The sequence below is a fragment of the Wyeomyia smithii genome, chromosome 2, assembly GCF_029784165.1.
Source record: "Wyeomyia smithii strain HCP4-BCI-WySm-NY-G18 chromosome 2, ASM2978416v1, whole genome shotgun sequence".
Lineage (NCBI taxonomy): Eukaryota > Metazoa > Arthropoda > Insecta > Diptera > Culicidae > Wyeomyia > Wyeomyia smithii.
This window is the reverse complement of record NC_073695.1, coordinates 143418311-143437339: the sequence shown is the minus strand read 5'-3', so window position 1 is coordinate 143437339 and position 19029 is coordinate 143418311. Positions and strand designations below refer to the sequence as shown.

Below are 19029 nucleotides of genomic sequence, written 5' to 3'. Positions count from 1 at the left end.
TCACTAAAAGTAAGGTTTATCTTATTATCAACTAAATATTTTTCTAGATGATTTCTAGATGAGTATACAATTTACCATAACTATAAGCGAAAAATTTATCGTGGATGATCAAACTGCTTAAACAAATTATATTTATTTTGATACTCAACAACAAATTTAAAATCATTTTGAATATACTCAACAGAAAAGCGTATTTTAAATTACTTTCAGGTAAGGAAATTATTATATTTGTTGAAGACAATGAAATACTATCAAAAATTAAACAACCATTATCTATTTGTTATTTGGTTTTGAGAAAATGAAATTACTAAAAGTTCTATTTAAAATTTGCGCAATAACTAATAAACAGTTTTCTTGAGCCTTTATTTTTTTTATAGATTTTTCATACTTTATTGTACATATATTTGCATATATCACAAAACAAAAGACCACGAAAGACCACGGGGGAGTAGGGGGGTATAAAAGGGATCAAAATATGACCACTTAGTTTAGGAATGGTCCCAAATGCATTTTATTATTTTTGGTGTCGCAGAAACTCACAGGGCATATTTTTTTAGGACAAAATTATTTTCTACAACCTTACCAGAGACACTAGTCATGCCAGTCAAACAAACCGATTTAGCTGAAAAAATAATTTTAATCTCCAATTGGACACTCTGTGGGTAATTAAAATATTTTTATAATCGAAACAGTTTGTTTGATTGGCATGTGCCTTTGGCAAAGTTGTAGATAACAATATTGTCCTTCCAAAAATAAACATGTTGTAATTTTTTTTTTAAATATAACTTTTTTTGACTTCCTCATCGCTTCGGTAATTTTTTTGTAATTTTTATACAAAAAAAAAAAGATCTTTGAAAAATAAGCTTTTTTATATTAATTTTAATGTTTCTTTTACATTAAAAAAATTGAATTTTCTAGAGTATTTTTTTATCGGAAAGATAAAATTACTGTCTAAAACTTTTCCAGGACGTCACACTGATCAAAAAACTTTTGGCTCTGAAAATATTTATCCCCTGAGGGTACTCGAAAGCTTTCAGGGGGTACGCGAAAGAAAAATCAGTAATGGCAGACAAAGCAATTTTTCTTCATAATACTTCATTTGTTGTTCAATCTTTCTCCTAAAACATGACTGTAGCAATCAAACAAACCATAGTTCATTTTGAAACCTGAACCACACTAACAGGTGACAACTAAAAATTTGGAATTTTTGTCTACAGCTGTCAAAAAAAGTGGAAGAAAGAAAGAAAAACTGATTTATTTCTCATGAAGATATATTCATTGTAAACTAACAAAAAATATTTAACATTTGAGAAAGGTCCGTTACCGGCCTCTCGACGATGTTTTCTTTTGATGCCGAACAAGAGCGTTGTACGGCCTTCAAGTCCATCAACTGTTCACAATTCGTTGATTTCCAGTTATTTCTCAAACTCAACTCAAACTTAACTCAAAATCCCCAGGACGATTGGACGACACTGGGGTGGATTTGTTGGGTTGCGTATTTGGAGTACAAATGGAGTCGAATGATTGCTTAGAAATGTTTGTGTTTTTGACGTACTGTGATGATATTTTTTCTGGCCAAATCACATACACAATTCATCTGTATGATGTTTTGAAAAAAAAAATGGAATCAATGTTGTTCAAACATTCGTTTTGGTATATATTTTAATTGATAGCCAAATAGGCTTGAACCATTATTTGACAAAAAGGGAATAGTATTTTTCTGGCCACTACGCAGGCTGGTTAGCTTCCTTCCTGGCGGATTATAGTTACACAATAGAAACCGGAAGATTTTCGCTTTCAAAATGGTTTTCCATCACCCCTTGTCAATATTGTTTTGCAGTTCATACCAAACCGTACAATGCACTTGCGGAGTGCTCCTTTTTTGGACGCCATTTTGAACCGAATTGAGCATGCATAAACAAAACAAAAAAAAAATGACATAAAGAGGAAAGATAGAGCTTTCATATACATATTGTCATTTCGCTCTAAGCGTGTTTGTTGTGGAGTAAAAGAGCCCTCAAAAAATTCATGATCTACCACTACTCTCTCCACTATACGAGAACATTCCAAGCCAGGAATGAAAAATATCACCAAGGGTACGCGGACAAAAAAAGGTTGAGAACCGCTGGCCTATAGAAACGTTTATGCAAAGTTTAGGCCAAATCTAAAATGACAAAAAATATTGAAACTGGGACATTTTTTGTGGAACTGCTCAGTTAAGAAGTAATTTTAAGTTATATTAAAAAATGTAGAAAAATATTGAAAACTTCAAAGTTTACAGAATAGTCAACTTAAATTTTGTTTTCCTCGAATTGATAAAGATGTCACTAGTCTAGTCTGACTAAACGATGTTAAAAAAAATTCAATAACACTGGTCGATAAAAGCGGAAAAAAATTGCCCTCCAAAGGTTTTACAGCTTTCTAACCATTCCTGTAAATTTTGCTGCTTTTAGAGAATGCAGAAATGCATCAGAAGGCCGCCGAGGAATTGCTTATCGGATTCGTCGCTTTTACGTTTGCATAGGGAAAAACTCTTTGGAAAAGTTATCTTTGCTAGGGACACCAAAACTCACAGGAATGGTTGAAAACCTACCAACCATCTCTCATGTTTTCCAGTTCGAGCTCTAGGACCAAACTTGGATTTTGAATGATGTAAGTGCTATGAAAGAAGGATTACTATATTAAACATAGTTGCATTCAAACCAAAAGAATCAGTTCAGAAGTTTATTAAATTATTATTTACAAAGACATTTATATCAGTTGTATCTATCGCGCTACTATTACCTGCAATATAATCTGTATAAATGAATGCATCAAGATTTTAGTTTTTAACATTTTTGATTTTCTCGTCATTGTCGGTGTATCGATATCTGAATACCTACGTTACTCTTCGTCGACCAGGTAAGCACCTTGCGATCAGCTGCTAAAGGGTACTTCGTTAGCGTACGCTCCAACGTTACAAATCATTGTAATGCTATGTTTCACAAACATTTATTTTATTTTTCGAAATTTCGCGAAATTTAGAGACCAATTTCGTTTCGTCTCGAGAACTCGAAATCCACCTTGATTTCGTTTCGACTAATTTGGCGAAAGCGAAATTAAGGGTTAATTTCGTTTCGTTTCGTTTCGACACCAGAAAAGCCAGTTTCGCACACCCCTAAGTGCTGCCAACTTCAGTCGAACTGTTGCGAAATCCTTCAATATTAAATTCTAGGTTGCTGAGCTTCCTCAAAATCCACGCCATGGTGTAGTAAAAACACGCCAAATCCGCAAAAAACGCAAAATCCACGCCGACTGTAACAACCCTGCACCTTCAAAATAATTTTTGTGCTTGCGTGTGCATTGGAATGGTAAATATGCTGCGGCAATAAATAAAATTCCAAGTTCAGTCTGAACTTCAATTCCCAAATTTTCAATAACTTTCGTCTCAAGATGTTTGATTCGGCGAAGGATTAAAATTGCATCTCCACCGCAGGAACCCTGAATTCTATCATATCTATGAACCACGAATTTTGTTTTGTTTTTGTTTACCCTGCCATGCCTTAACAATGGCTGAACGGACAGGACATTCGTAAAAATTTTACATGATTGCCATTACAATTGGCACAGCGAATTTTTTTTTTAAGTAGAATTCGTCTTACGGCAACAATTACAGGGACCCAATTTCAATACAGGGATCCAATTTCAAAACCGAAAACATCGAGAGCGTCACAAAAATTGTCCAATTTCAAACGTTTTAAACCCAGTCAGTTTCCAACCGATTTCTGTCATTTTTGCAGCAATCGATTGGAAAATCATTTAAGCACCCGTCCAAATGCAGAAAACTGTGATCTGATTGTTCAAACTATTGTCGAAACGCAAATGTCGACTTTTGATTGGTCGCTTGCTGCCTTTCCCTAAAAAGAACGACAGAATGGAGTACCTAGTTAGCCGGGAATGCACTCTTCGGGCTATATAAGAGACTGTTTTTCCTCAAGCAAATCCGTTTACTAGCAGCAGGCAGCAGCAGCGAACATCAACACTGATGGCAGTAGGCGAAGTGGATCAGCATCGGGCAACAGCGGCGGTGGTAGTGGTTAGCTGCAGTTCTTACCTCTTTCAGTTCGGCTTCCCTTCGATCTGAGTTGGACCCCACCAGCGGTAATCCAATTCAGATATCGTTGGCTTAATACAACCCGAAACTGAAAGAGAATCGCACCGCCAGGTGGTTTGAGAAGCCACCATCATCCAGCGTATGTATATATAGGGTGTGTGCACATAACGTGTGTGAATATCTGTAGCGTATGTCGCTAATATATAAGGTGTGTGGCTTGCTATATGGCGTGTGTGGCTAGCGTGCGTGGCTTGCTATATAGCGTGTGTGTATGTTTATGGCGTGTATGCATGTCTGTAGCGCGTGTGTGCATGTTTATAGCGCGTGTGGCTTGCTATATAGCGTGCGTGATTTGCTATATAGCGTGTGCATGTCTAGCGTGTCTGTGCATGTCTGCATGTCTATAGCTTGTGTGGTATTGTGCTATTTAGCGTGCATGGCTTGCTATACAGTCAGGTTTTTTTACGCAGTTTTTTTATACGCGGATTTTTTACGAGGTTTTTTTACGCGGATTTTTGAATTAACGCGGTTTTTTTTCGCGATACCGCGCTAATTCAAAAAAATTTTCGCGAATTTCCGAATTATCGTGGGTTTGGAACCAGAAACGTTTGAGTGTTTATCTAGTAAAAGACTTAGTCCAAAAAATACTCTCCGCCCACCGGAAGATCCGGAATGACCATCAAAGAGGACAATTTTAAATACTGGTTCTAGAACGTCTCTGGTTTTTTCTAAAGCCCTTCTTGCTGGACTACTTTACGCCGATTTTTTAAAAAACGTGGTTATATTTTACGCGGATTTTTTAATTAACGCGGTTATTTTACGCGGATTTTCGAATTAACGCGGTTTTTTACGAGGTACGTATCCCCCGCGTTAAAAAAAAACCTGACTGTATAGCGTGTGGCTAGCGTAAGTGGTTTTCTATATATGCTATATAGTTTATAGCATGTGTGGCTTGCTATATAGCGTGTGTGGCTAGCAGTATAGCGATTGAAATTTTCATACATACATAGTTGCTAATAAACCACCTCATGTAGAATTTTATTATCACTGTAAATCATCCAAAACTAAATAAAAAATTTGCCATGTTGAGAAAATATTCACTTGTCAATAAATGGTATTGACAAACACAATTAACCTCAAAGTTTATCTGAATAATTCCTGAGCTAGTGAGCCTGAATCACATAATTTTCGCGCAAGTCTTACTAATTGCAGCAATCAGTTGTAAAATTATCTACGTTATCGTAAAATGCAGAAAATTGTTATTTGAACTGTTATATCATAGATGGAGAATGCACTATTTGCCCTTGTCTATAGCTTCTTCGTAGCCACTGCCTAAATTAAGATATCTTAGTGCAACTTGATACAAAAGACAGCCTCAAAACAATTCTATTTCATTCTTGTTTTGGATACGGCAGCAAGTAAATCCGCGGTGCCGGCTACAGAGGTAAACGTCATCTGTAGCAAAGAGACTATTAAATTAATTAACCCCAATTGAGTGTATTCCCAAACCTATTCCAAGAAATACATTGACATAAGACAGGCTGTCGTATTCTACGTTACCTCTGCGGTCGTGTCTTATAAACAACCTCTTCAACTTTTCTCTCTTTCACAGGACATGTGTCTTTTTTAGGGATGTAACGGATATCCGTATCCGCATCCGCAAATGCGGAACATCCGCATCCGCATGAAAATTGACATCCGTATCAACATCTGCATCCGTAATCACATATCCGCATCCGCATCCGCATCTGCAGATGTCTGAAAAATCACATCCGTAACATCCCTGGTCCTATTTGTGAGAGTTTACACAACAGACATTTTTGGTCTATGTTACAGAAATAAGATCCATGGCCATATCGTTGGCAAGTACGGCATTGGGTGATACGCATTCACCTCCGCCAAACTTCCTTTAAATTTCCCATTTTACCCGCACATTACATAAAGCATGTGCTTTTTCGAAAAATGTTGAGTTGTTAACCTCACTGCGGTTAAAATAAATAGTTTACAAGGGAAACTCCAGTTCTCTGGCTGTTTTCATCTCGTGTTTTTTGTTTCATTAGAATTACTTGGGTAGGGGTTATGCCAAGTAATTCTGTCAAAGTAATTTTGATCGTTGATGAGACCTTTCAAGACAACCTTGAACGGCTTGGCGTTCTTGGTGTCGTAGGTAAAAAAAAGAACATCTTGTCAGTTAAATACTGAACAAGACGATTACTACCCTTTCTTGTGTCGGCTAATAAGCGGCATTCGCCTCTACGGTCAATTTGCTAGGTAACTTTAATTTCAGAAACAAACGTTGAACCTTCCTTTTTGAAAATATTAAATTCAGAAGAAATAGGTACCACAATAGGTGGAACTTCCTCCTTTTTGAAAGAAATTACTTTTCGTGAAGTTTCACACTTTGATTTGATTTTCTTGTTTCAATTAAGGAAAGAGAACTTAAAAGAATGTTTGAGCACATGTGACGGAATCAGCCACACGACGCCTCTGCCGTTAAGATATCCACCTAAAGCACTCGATTTCACAAAAAAAAACTTTTTTAACTAGACAGTACCAATGTACACAAGCTACCATGTTCAACATATCGCATATAAAGAAAAGACCGAACATCCGCCAAACGGAGAGCTAAAATCTAAAAATAGAACTTTGTCTATTACATACCTTTCTTATCCATCCGTCTCCGGTTCCTAAAAAAGCCAATATGTGAGGTCCAGCAGTGGTCGTTGAAACTGAAGTTATTGATGTATTTGGAAAGTTAAAATGCGCTCGCGCAATGATAGGCGTTACGCCACTAATTTTTAATCCAACATGGCAAAAACTGAAAATATTTCCGATTGATCCAACGACTGGACATTTGCCATCATTGATTGTTCCAGAAATATAGCCCAAATTTCTGTCTTTAATGCTGCCATTAAAACAAGCTGTGATATAAAAATATTGTTATTATCTTATCTATAGTCACACGAGCAATAGGGTGTCCCAAAAAAATCGATGTTGAAAAAGTCAAGGTGCTCAGCACTAAATTGAAAGATAATATTATTTATAGCATTTTTGTAGAACATTTCGATTTTCTAAAAAATTGTTTTCAGGTTGCCCAAACGTGATTTATGGAAAAATGGCTTTTTAAGGCTACAAACCCATTCTTTTGCACTTTTTTAAATTCTGTTCGATTTCTATATTTTTCCATATATTTTTTCATTTTTGTGGGATTGTTTTTGAATATTTTGCATGGTTCAGTTCAGCATTGCATTTAGTTTTTTGACTCCCAGAGCCCATTGAACATCACAGAAAAAAATTAATTTTTCTAATAATTTTTTGATAAAACCCTCCAAAACACAAATTTAAAAAAAATATAATCAAGAACTGAAATTTTCATTGAAAAGCGGGATTCAAGACAAAAATTTACATGAAAAAAGATCCTTGATATCTTATCGGAGAGCTGAGATATTGGCATTTTTATATGTGATGGAAAACTGTTGGAAAATATGTTCAATAACTGTTTTATAGATAAAAAATAACAATGTTTAGAAAACAAATGCGTTTTTGGATGGCTGATAATTTAGTAGAAGGTTTAAAAATTCGGAAAAATCTGCGAAAAAAGTTAGAACGAAAATTGTGATTTTCAGTGCCTTCTATTCTCAATGTTGCACGTAATATGTAAGAAATAAAAACATGATGTCTTCGGTAAAGTTTCTTACTTTAAGATTACCTAAAACTTTGTCGAAGGCACTTTGCGTCTATCTTATGACACATTCCAGCGTAACGCGACACCATGAGGAACCGACTTTGGTGAACATTTTAGGCTGGACATTAGAAATTAGCTTAAAGAGCCTATGATTAAACAGGTCGTAAATAATGCCAACTAAATGTACTTTCTCATGACGGGTTGGTTTAGCAATTAAGATAGTTGTATCATGCACTGCAATACGATACATTTTGTAACGCGACACCATTGCTGAATTTAGCTTTTTCAACCTTTGATGGCATACGTTCATATACAGGGTTGTCAATATTCCAGTTTAAACTGGATTCCTCCAGTTTTTTTTCAAGTGATCCAGTCAAACAGTTTATTCCCAAAATCATCCAGTTTTTCTAGATGTTTGCCAGTTTTATCCAGTTTTTTATTCACTCAAGCTCCGATTGGTTTCCGGAAATATTTTTAAAACGTAAGTTTTGTAGATTGATAGATTATTTTGACAATTTCTAACAGCTTTTTCAGTATTCTATCTTCTCGCACGAAACACGATCTAATTAAAGACTGCATGACATGGTTAAGATAAAACCAAACAAATTTATCGCACCGTGAAAAAAATCTTTTATTTATTTTCTGTGGCGTAGCAGTTAAAAAATTGTTAGAAGAATTAGATACCAAAAGATAGCGAAGTCAGAAATAATTGAAATTTAAACTTCACTGATGTAACGGATGAAAATGCTGCGTCAATACTTTTGTTGAAGATAAAAGTAAATGAAAAAGCTCTATTTTCTTAATTTTGAGGTAGATTGATTGCGTTTTGCTGCTGTTAGAAGAAATTTTCCAGTCCATAATTTAAAAAAATGTAAGCCCGAAACAAAACAGTTCTGATTAAAATGAGTAATTTTGTGCGAAGAGTTATTTCGTTAGTTGCTGTATTCGAAACTGACACTGGATTTAGTTTCCATAACAAAAAAGCTCTCTCAAAATCATTTCATTGCTTTTTTACAAATTTATTTGGAATCCAGTTTTTTCCAGCTTTTTCTTCAGCCTTTTTCCAGTTAAATTGAAAATTTTATTGGCAACTCTGTATCATATATCTGCTTTGCTGTATGTTCTTGAACCCTAGTTTCCTCTAGACATTTGTTCCGGAGACAAAATCCAAAAAAATGACATATTACAACATAGAAAACACTGAATTTTTAGCGAAATGTTCCCAAAAACTTTTCGGTGTGTCAATGGTGTCGCGTTACGCAAAACAGTCTCCTGCAAATGGTGTCGCGTTACAAAAATATGAGCATTGTAAATGTGGGCATCAAGATTAGCTTTTAGTCATACTATCTTCGGCAAAGTTGTTGTTTAGGTTAATACCAATATGTTTATGCTATGACATTTACATTTAGTTCAAAGTTACGCCGATGGGAGCGTTTCAGATTTATATTATTTTACCACTAATCGTACTGAGAATGGTTTCCTTCATAAAAAAGCTATATCTCATTCAGATTTTAACCTTTTTTGATACAGTTTTTCTTGAAGCCAAGGGGAAACAAGTAGTTTATGCAAAGCTATTACTCCGCACCCTCCACTTTCGACTGGCACAAAAAAATAGCTGTATCTTTATGAAACATTAGGCCCTTTTACTGAAGCCTCGGCGAGCAACTCGTCTCGTTTGGATTTTTTTGCTACAATCTTACTCAAAATTGCAATTTTTTTAGGTTTCCAAGAAAAAAATATCAAAATGTACTTGAAGTAAGAAAAGATATGTGGAAAACACGAATGAATCCGTTTTTTGGGGTTTGTTGTGGCTGAGTTTGGTGGGTTGTGGCATCAGGTATTGAGTGAGTTTGGTAGGAATATCGTTAATTTATAATATACCTAGAGTTTGATGAGTTTGAATGAATGTTGAAAAGTTTTTTCCATTGCTTTATTAAGGTGGCTGTCAGCCACAGGCCAGTTCGCCACCGTGTGTTGAAAAAGTATTATTCAGCAACTCCCCAAGGAACGAAGTGAACTGTAATTGGCCTGGTTGTTTTCGTGTTTCGGAGGTTTTAGCATTGAAGACGAATGAGTTTCCATCGTTTAATATTTAGGTAAATCGTTTGGGTATAATTCCTTTTTTCAATTTTTGACTTGAAGTAAAAACATTACCAGATATACATATACTGTAGTGTACGTGAGGTTTCTGTTTTATTTTCTGTCATGTGGCAATGATTATTGTTGATGTGTTTTTCGTAAATAACATAGTTGGTTAAAGCAGTATTTACGCCAAAAAGCAAAAAAAAAACTAGACACTAAACCTAGCAATTGAATCAATGGCTTAAGAAACAGCATAAGTCTATTTGAGGTTAAAATAGGCAAATACACTGTTTTACACTATCTTTGAAATTATAATATATTCGCGTTTCCATGATTTATTTGATTTTCAAGCACAAACATATTTTTACATTCTTAATGTTATCTGAGAACCCTTCTAGTAATTTCCATTGGGTTTCTATTGGCATTGAATATGTAATGATCTAATTCCAGTGAAAAGCAAACTCCTCACTTCTAGGTAGATATAATTTGATGCAGATGACTCTCATTCATCATGATTCCATGTTGTATTATTATATATTTATTATTATAGCTCAAAAACTCGTTTTTGGTAACTTTATAAAAACACATAAAATTTTTGTAAGGCGACACCATAACTTTGACCCTATTGTAACTTTGATTAGAATGCACCAATTTCACATACCAGCATATGCTAAGAAAAGTCTCAACGAGTACTAAGAAAATCCTGAATACTGCTTTTCTACAGTTTGTAACATTTGCACAATACGAAAAAAACTACTATTTTTGTAACGCGATACCATAATAAAGGACCTGTTTTTCAGTGACCTACCAATTGAATCTACAAAATAGCAGCAACAACCGCGTTTAGGTCATGAATACGGCCATAAAACCTTTTGCTTTCTGATGTATCACATGCCCATAGCTTCAAAATAGTATCATTTAAGCATATTTTTTAAAAATAGTGTCAAAACTATAATTTTATTAATTTTTTATGAGTGTTTTAATTCAATCATTTATTCAAGTTTTGCATGTAAATTCAAATGAAACAAACGTTTTCTATGAAGTTCAATTTATCCTCTTTCACATACACAACAGTTCTGGGTCAAATATGCAGTTTGAAATTTTGATGTCTTGACGTAGAAGAGCTAGGAATGTGTCTTATTCTGATTAAAAAGTAAATTTTTAATCTCACTCATTGGTGGATTGAACACCCATCTTTCTACATTCAAAGATGCATTTTTGAACATCCTGAAACTTCTCCGAACATGCCTTATGGCTATAATCAACATTTGAATCACTAATTAGAAAATTACACGCACAAACGGCAAAATAAAACACTGTGCAATATAGATATTGAGCTTCAGTAGCATTTTTGACAAAATGCATAGTTTTCCATCACATGTAAAAACGCCAATATCTCAGCCTCCCGATATGATATCAAGGATCTTTTTTGATGTAAATTTTCGTCTTGAATCCCGCTTTGCAGTAAAGTCAGTTCTTGATCAAAATTTTTTTATATGTGTTTTGAAGGGTTTTATCTGAAAATTATTAGAAAAATTCACTTTTTTGTGATGTTCAATGGGCTCTGTGAGTCAAATAATTGAATACGATGCTGAACCAAACCATGCAAAATATTCAAAAAAACAACCCCACAAAAATAAAAAAATATATGGAAAAATGTAGGAATCGAACAGATTTGAAAAAAGTGCAAAAGAGTGGTTCTGTAGCTTGAAAAAGGCATTTTTTCATAAATCACGTTTGGGCAACCTGAAAACGATTTTTCAGAAAGTCGAAATGTTCTACAAAAATGCTATAAATAACATTATCTTTCAATTTAGGGCTAAGCACCTTGACTTTTTCAACATCGGTTTTTCTGGGACACACTAACGAGCAAACTTACAGTGTATGTTTTCATTAAACACTTCTTCGATTTCAACCAAGCTAAATATACACATCGCTGAATTGTTTTGTGGTTCGCTTGAAATTTCTTTTGATGGTGAAAAAACAGACAATAGAACGTAGTCATCTTTTTTTATACCAAATTCTTGACTTAACTTCAAACCAGCTTGTGCAATTTTTGCGTCTCTCAATATATTGTAATCTTCTCCTTCTGCTAGACAAGTTATAGTAACCTAGAAAAGACATGAAGAACTTTGTAACGATATATTGACAATGAGTTAATAAAATAATTTAATGACCTGACAGAATTGAACTGATAGTTTATGCAATACAAATGAAGTTGAAAGGCTGTAAATACTTTTATTGTATTTTTTACTTGTATCTAGGACATTTCATTTTGAAAAAGACAGTAATATATAAGAAAAGAATGGTGTTTTTTTTTCACAATATTTATTTGACACGGCAAGAGATCGAGTGCTACTCATTTTTTGCGTGCAAAGCACACGCCGTTGGGAGACTGCACATTAATTCCTAAAGAGGTGAGTTAGAGCAGTTCGGATTGCATTGTACATTGTGCAGTGCAGTTCGCATGTCACAACACACTTTATCCGTCTCTTGCCGGAGATGTCTCTTACACTCAGGGATCGGGTGCTACTCTTTTTTTGCAAGTAGAATACACGATGTTGAGCGACTGCACATCAATGTCCAAAGAGACGAGTAATAGCAGTTTGGATCGCAAAACACACTTCACTCGTGTCGCCTTGGAGACCTCACAGAATTTCCCCCAGTATAATGCAGATAGACGTACCGTGATGGCGGGTAATTCCGCGCAGCACATTTTTCCGCGCACTAAGCTTAATTAAAAAACTGATTTTTATGGCATACGCCCTTTCATAATTTGATTCTCGATAATATATCGATCTCGCGTAACGGCTGTTACGTTCTCTGTGGATATACCTCAAATAAACAGAAGGCATTGCCTTCATTCGAATTCGTTAGTTGAACGTGAACACATCTCCTTTTTAATTAGTGATATAAAGAACACTCCCTAGTGCCGCAGATCAATTAGGATATCTGCCATCTCTCCAACAGTTGTTAGCCAAGGACTCGGGAATGCCTTTGGAGGATCCTTACTTGGACGGATTTTGGACCGGTTTAGACTTAGGTGAGTCTAAGTGCCTTAGGGGACCGAACCCCTCTTTTATTCAGACAGGACTGTTTGTCCAATGTTCTATCAAGTGTTCAACCGATAGTGATATTTATTTTTTTTTGGTTTTTCCGCTCATTTGCGGACATAATAACTGGCGACGAAGATAGAAAAAATATAATTAAAAAAAGTGGAAATTACGGGCAAAATTCAGCGTCGGTACCCGGCAGGAATTTTTGTGTAAAATTCTGTGATAAAATAAAAAAACATCCTTTCTAACGACATGTTTTACGCTGCGGGATAGGAAAGGCCACACGTTGGCTATCCAGCATTCAACAGCGTAACGCAAACAGTTAAACAAGGGATAATAAAGCGGTTTAGAGACTCCAATTAAGTGTACAGTGAGCGGTAGCAGCAACAAAAAGCTGTAGAAAAATCCAACACGCGGTTGGAACATTTGGGGGCCATTTTGGTTTCCTTTTATTCGCTCATTGTAGTTAGGGTAGAGTGGGGTAGAGTAATTGAAATGATTATCGCCATTGTTTTATTACAATGAGTTTATTGTTTTAATAAACAATGATCAATTATTTTTTTATTGTTTTAAATTTGCGTTTCAGCCAGAATTATTTTGAAAAAATATCTAATATATTTTAATTTTTTTTGTGTAGCAAAAAATTTTTTTTAAATATAAATACCACTGGAGATACATTGGAAGGAACAGCAGATTTCAACGGAAACAAATTTAACCACAGGAGTGGTAATTGGAAGGCTAAACCATCCACAATACTGACAAGGGTCAGCCAGGATTTTATTTGATAAACCAGTATACATATATATAGTAATATAAAAGCCTCAGGAAAGTTCGGTAAGTCGTTTTTTGTTTTTTTTTTCCTTTTATTGGACCAACTGAATATATACGAATATTATGTAGATATATTACACGGTGTTTCTTCAAGGGACTAATTATTTTTTATTTATCTGGTCCCATTATTTTACATTAATTGTTCACAAAATAGACATGGCTCAAATGGGTATGGCTTCCGTAATCGAGCCTTATAGGAAAGGGGCTTCTTTTACCGATTGGGTTGATAGGTTGGAATATTGTTTTTCCGCCAAAGAAATTTCAGAAGAGCAAAAGAAAGCACATTTTATAACACTGAGCGGTCCGTTTATCTATACTGAACTAAAGCTACTATTCCCTGCGGGGAATTTAAATGCGATCGCGTATGGAGAATTAGTTAGAAAACTCAAAGCTCGTTTAAATTAAACTCCTTCAGGTCTTGTACAGAGGCATAGATTCTCAAACAGAGTCCAACACCCTGATGAATCTTTAGAAGATTACGTGTTGGCAGTCAAACTCCAAGCAGAGTTTTGTTCATTCGGATCGTTTAAGGATCAGGCAATAAGAGATAGAATCATAAGTGGAATTAGAGATTACGGGTTACAACAAAAAATTCTCAATGAGGATGAGGACCATAGCGCAGAAGCAACTGAGAAAATTATTTTGACCTGGGAGATGGCCAAATCTAACGCTCGATCATTAGGAACGGCGGATAGTACAAGAAATTCAGTGTATATTAATCCACATTCAACCAGTCCTGCCTTACAGAAAATTCTTAAAACATATGAAAGGTCTAAACAGGATAGCCAAAGGAACAAGCCTGGCTTTTCAAGAGGACCAGTTAGAGAGAGGTTAGGGTTCAGGCCATACGATAAAAGGGAGCAAAGAAGTCATTGGAACAGTCCAAATATTAAACCAGCTGAGTGGCGTAGGGGTCAAACACTGAATAAGAAAAACCCATATATTATTTGCGATTTTTGTGGAGTTAGCGGACATATAAAAAAAAATGTTTTAAACTAAAAAACATAATGAGAAGCTCAGTTAAGTTTATCGATCAATACGAAAAGCCGGGTCCAAGCTGCAACAAAAATTTGGAGGAGATTTTTAGGGAGTGGAGGACCAGCAATACCGACAGCGAAGATGACGATGAAAGAGATAAAGGTGAATTATCATGCATGCTAGTTTCTTCTATTAATAAAATCAATAACCCTTGCTTAATTCATGTAATCATAGAGGGGAAAGACATCCAAATGGAAGTCGATTGCGGGTCCTCGGTTACGGTAATGAGTAAACACTTATATAAACTTTATTTCAAGACGCCTCTGAAAAATCAGAAAAAAACTAGCAGTGGTGAATGGGGATAACTTGAAAATAATAGGGGCAACTAGGGTTTCCACACTATTCAAAGGCAAACAGGCTTGTTTGACCTTAATTATTTTAGATTGTGAGCATAATTTCATACCACTGTTCGGACGTGATGCCTTAGATACATTTTACGGAAACTGGAGAAGTTTTTTTACAGATTCGCTAGCCATAAACAATATAGATAATAGACGAGATACTGACGAGACGAGAATAGTACAAGAACTAAAGCAAAAATTTGGCAATACATTTGTGAAAGATGTTACCTCTCCCATAATTGGGTACGAGGCAGATATAGTCCTAAAGGATGATAAGCCTATTTTTAAAAAGGCATATAACGTTCCATATAGGTTACGGGAAAAAGTCCTAGCCTATCTGGAAAAATTAGAGAAGGAGAAAGTTATCACTCCTGTTAAGACTAGCGAATGGGTCTCACCAGTGGTGGTGGTGATAAAAAAAATAATGAGATAAGGCTAGTGATCGGCTTCAAGGTGTCCATTAATAAAGTAATCGTTCCGAATACGTATCCATTGCCTGTTGCGCAAGACTTGTTTGCAGGGTCAGCAGATTGCAAGGTATTTTGCGCACTTGACTTAGAGGGAGCATATACCCAGCTTTCTCTATCAGAAAAGTCGAGGAAATTTATGATAATTAATACAAGAAAAGGGGTATTTGTGTATAATAGACTACCACAGGGTGCGTCATCCAGCGCATCCATCTTTCAACAGCTTATGGATCAAATTTTGCAAGGCATAGACAACGTATATTGCTATTTAGATGATGTATTGGTGGCAGGCATTTAGAAGATTGCAAGAAAAAATTACACCTGGTTCTGACAAAATTGTCAGCAGCTAATATCAAAGTAAACTGGGAAACATGTAAGTTCTTTGTGGGGGAATTACCCTATTTAGGCCATATATTAAGCGAAAAAGGGTTATTACCTTGCCCTGATAAATTAGCCACGATTAGGGAGGCTAAGCCACCAAAGAATGTTACTGAATTGAAATCGTTTCTAGGCCTCATAAACTATTATAACAAGTTCATACCCAATTTATTTTCGAAACTCTATTATTTATATAATCTTTTAAAAAATGAAACCAAATATGTGTGGGATGATAACTGTAATAAGGCCTTTGAGCTAAGTAAACTCTCACTATTAAAGGCAAACTTCCTGGAATTTTATGATCCTAACAAACCAATAGTCGTGGTATCTGATGCTTCGAGTTATGGCCTTGGTGGAGTAATTGCACATACTGTTGACGGGGTGGAGAAACCGATTAGTTTCACATCCTTTTCTCTAAACTCAGCTCAAAAAAACTACCCAATACTTCACTTGGAAGCCTTGGCTCTTGTTTCTGTCATAAAAAAAAATTCATAAATTTCTTTATGGACAGAAATTTTTAGTTTTAACAGATCATAAACCTCTTGTAGGAATTTTCGGCAAGGAAGGGAAAAATTCTATTTATGTAACAAGATTACAACGATATATATTGGAAATGCCCATATATGATTTTGAGATTAGATATCGACCGTCAACAAAAATGGGAAATGCAGATTTCTGTTCTAGGTTCCCTTTGGAACAAAGTGTTCCAAAACAGTGTGATTTCGTGGGAAGCATAAATTTTACCAAATTTTCACCAATAGAATACCTACAAATAAGTCAAATGACAAAGAATGATATTTTTCTTCAGTAAATTATCTTCTACTTAACAAATGGTTGGCCAAAGAAACTTGACAAACGCTTTGTGAATGTTTTTGCTAATCAACATGAGTTAGAAATCATTGACGAGTGTTTGTTGTATCAAAACAGGGTGATTATACCGCAGCTTATGCAAAGCGGGATATTGAAACTGTTACATGCCAACCATATAGGAATGGTAAAAACGAAGCAAATGGCTCGGAGGATGGTCTATTGGTTTGGTATCAATTCTGATATAGAAAGATTTGTTTCCAACTGCGACGTGTGCACAAGCATGGCTGTTGTGCCCAAGCAAAATGTGGAATCCAAATGGATTCCCACTACAAGACCGTTCAGTAGAATTCACATAGATTTTTTTCATTTTGAACATAGAACTTTTCTGCTCCTGGTTGATAGCTTCTCGAAATGGATAGAAATAGAATATATGAAAAACGGCACTGATACTACAAAGGTCCTCAAGAAACTAATAGGTTGTTTTGCTAGGTTTGGTCTACCAGATGTGTTGGTTTCTGACGGTGGTCCACCTTTCAACTCTTTTGGTTTCGTTGCCATCTTAGAGAGGCAAGGAATAAAGGTAATGAAAAGTCCGCCCTATAACCCTTCAAGCAATGGACAGGCGGAGAGATTAGTTCGAACGGTAAAAGAGGTCTGGAAAAAGTTCCTAATGGAACCTGAAAACAGAGAGTTAGATTGGGAGGACCAGATTAATCTATTTTTGTTTAATTATAGAAATACTTGTTTAACCAAAGATGACGATTTCCCTCCTGAAAGAATTTTTGAATATAAGCCTAAGGTTCTAATGGATTTAATTAATCCAAAAAACCTAAACGGACGACAAATGTCGTCACCATCCGTCCTACGTGATGTAAATTCACCTTTTCCTACAAATGTAGGAAATAAACCTGCAAATAAAGGTTACGAATATACTAACGATAAGTTTAACAATTTGATGGAGGGTGACGTGGTGTGGTATAAAAACCACAACCCTCACAACCACATGCGATGGCTCAAATCTAATTTTTTGAAACATTTCTCAAAAAAACACTTTACAGATCACGATTGGAAACGTGCCCATTATGGCACACCGCAGCCAACTTAAAGTGCCGGATAGCAGGCTAGAGGGGCCAAGACTAGTGCCACTTCGGCGATCGTTCGAGGGGACGAGTAAGACGACAGGACATGACAACAGGGAAGAGGAAGAAGCGTTTAGGGGATTTCCTGAACGAGGATTGCCTATCAAAGGCAAGAAACGAAAATTACCAATGGACTCATTGGAATTCATACCTAGGCGTTCTAAAAGATTAAAACGTTTAAAGATAGATAAAGATTATGTCTACAATGGACAAACGATTAAAACAATTACTTCTTCTACTTAAATTTATAATTATTCGATTATTGTAAATGTAACTATTACCCTTATTATGAATTTATTATTGTTATTTAATTTTTAAGATGTTGCAAAACAAAAATATTAAAAAGGGAATACGCCTCGATAACATATCGATCTCGCGTAACGGCTGTTACGCTCTCTGTGGATATACCTCAAATAAACAGAAGGCATTGCCTTCATTCGAATTCGTTAGTTGAACGTGAACACATCTCCTTTTTAATTAGTGATATAAAGAACACTCCCTAGTGCCGCAGATCAATTAGGATATCCGCCATCTCTCCAACAGTTGTTAGCCAAGGACTCGGGAATACCTTTGGAGGATCCTTACGTGGACGGATTCTGGACCGGTTTAGACTTAGGTGATTCTGAGTGCCTTAGGGGACCGAACCCCTCTTTCATTCAGACAGGACTGTTTGTCCAATCCCCAGGGCTCATGTTTAAGTCCTCTCTTATATAATTTTTACGTCAATGACATCGATGAATGTCTTGCAAATTCATGCACGCCAAGGAAACTTGCAGACGATAGCGTTGTATCCATTACTGGTAGCGAGGCTAGCGATCTGCAAGGACCATTGCAAGATACCTTAGACAATTTGTCTGAATGGGCTCTTAAGCTGGGTATCGAATTCTCTCCGGAGAAAACTGAGTTGGTCGTTTTTTCTAGGAAGCATAACCCAGCTCAGCTGCAGCTCCTACTAACGGGTAAAACGATCTCTCAGGTTTTAGTCGCTAAATATCTCGGGGTCTGGTTCGACTCTAAATGAACCTGGGCTTGTCATATTAGGTATCTGACACGAAAATGCCAACAGAGGATTAATTTTCTTCGTACGATTACCGGAACCTGGTGGGGTG

At 35.9% G+C, this 19029-nt stretch overlaps 2 protein-coding genes across 9 annotated transcripts in view; one reads left to right on the top strand and one right to left on the bottom strand.

Moving 5' to 3' along the window:
* The window catches only part of LOC129725764 (plexin-B), a 269692-nt gene that overhangs the window by 177204 nt on the left and 73459 nt on the right, over positions 1-19029 (bottom strand). For all 5 annotated transcript variants that reach the window (XM_055681937.1, XM_055681940.1, XM_055681939.1 and 2 more), the window contains exons 2-3: positions 11740-11971; positions 6755-7014 (exon numbers count right to left, since the gene is read on the bottom strand). In XM_055681937.1, the coding sequence (XP_055537912.1) occupies positions 6755-7014; positions 11740-11971 (492 nt within the window). The remainder of the gene's footprint in view (positions 1-6754; positions 7015-11739; positions 11972-19029) is intronic.
* LOC129725765 (uncharacterized) overlaps positions 12742-19029 on the top strand; it is an 81827-nt gene continuing 75539 nt past the window's right edge. For 2 of the 4 annotated variants that reach the window (XR_008728173.1, XM_055681941.1), the window contains exons 1-2: positions 12742-12903; positions 13554-13750. The gene's annotated coding sequence lies outside the window, so the exon portion shown is untranslated. Of the gene's footprint in view, positions 12904-13553; positions 13751-14162; positions 14888-17839; positions 18335-19029 lie in introns of those variants that run through there. The other 2 variants (XR_008728172.1, XR_008728171.1) reach the window with 2 other exon arrangements.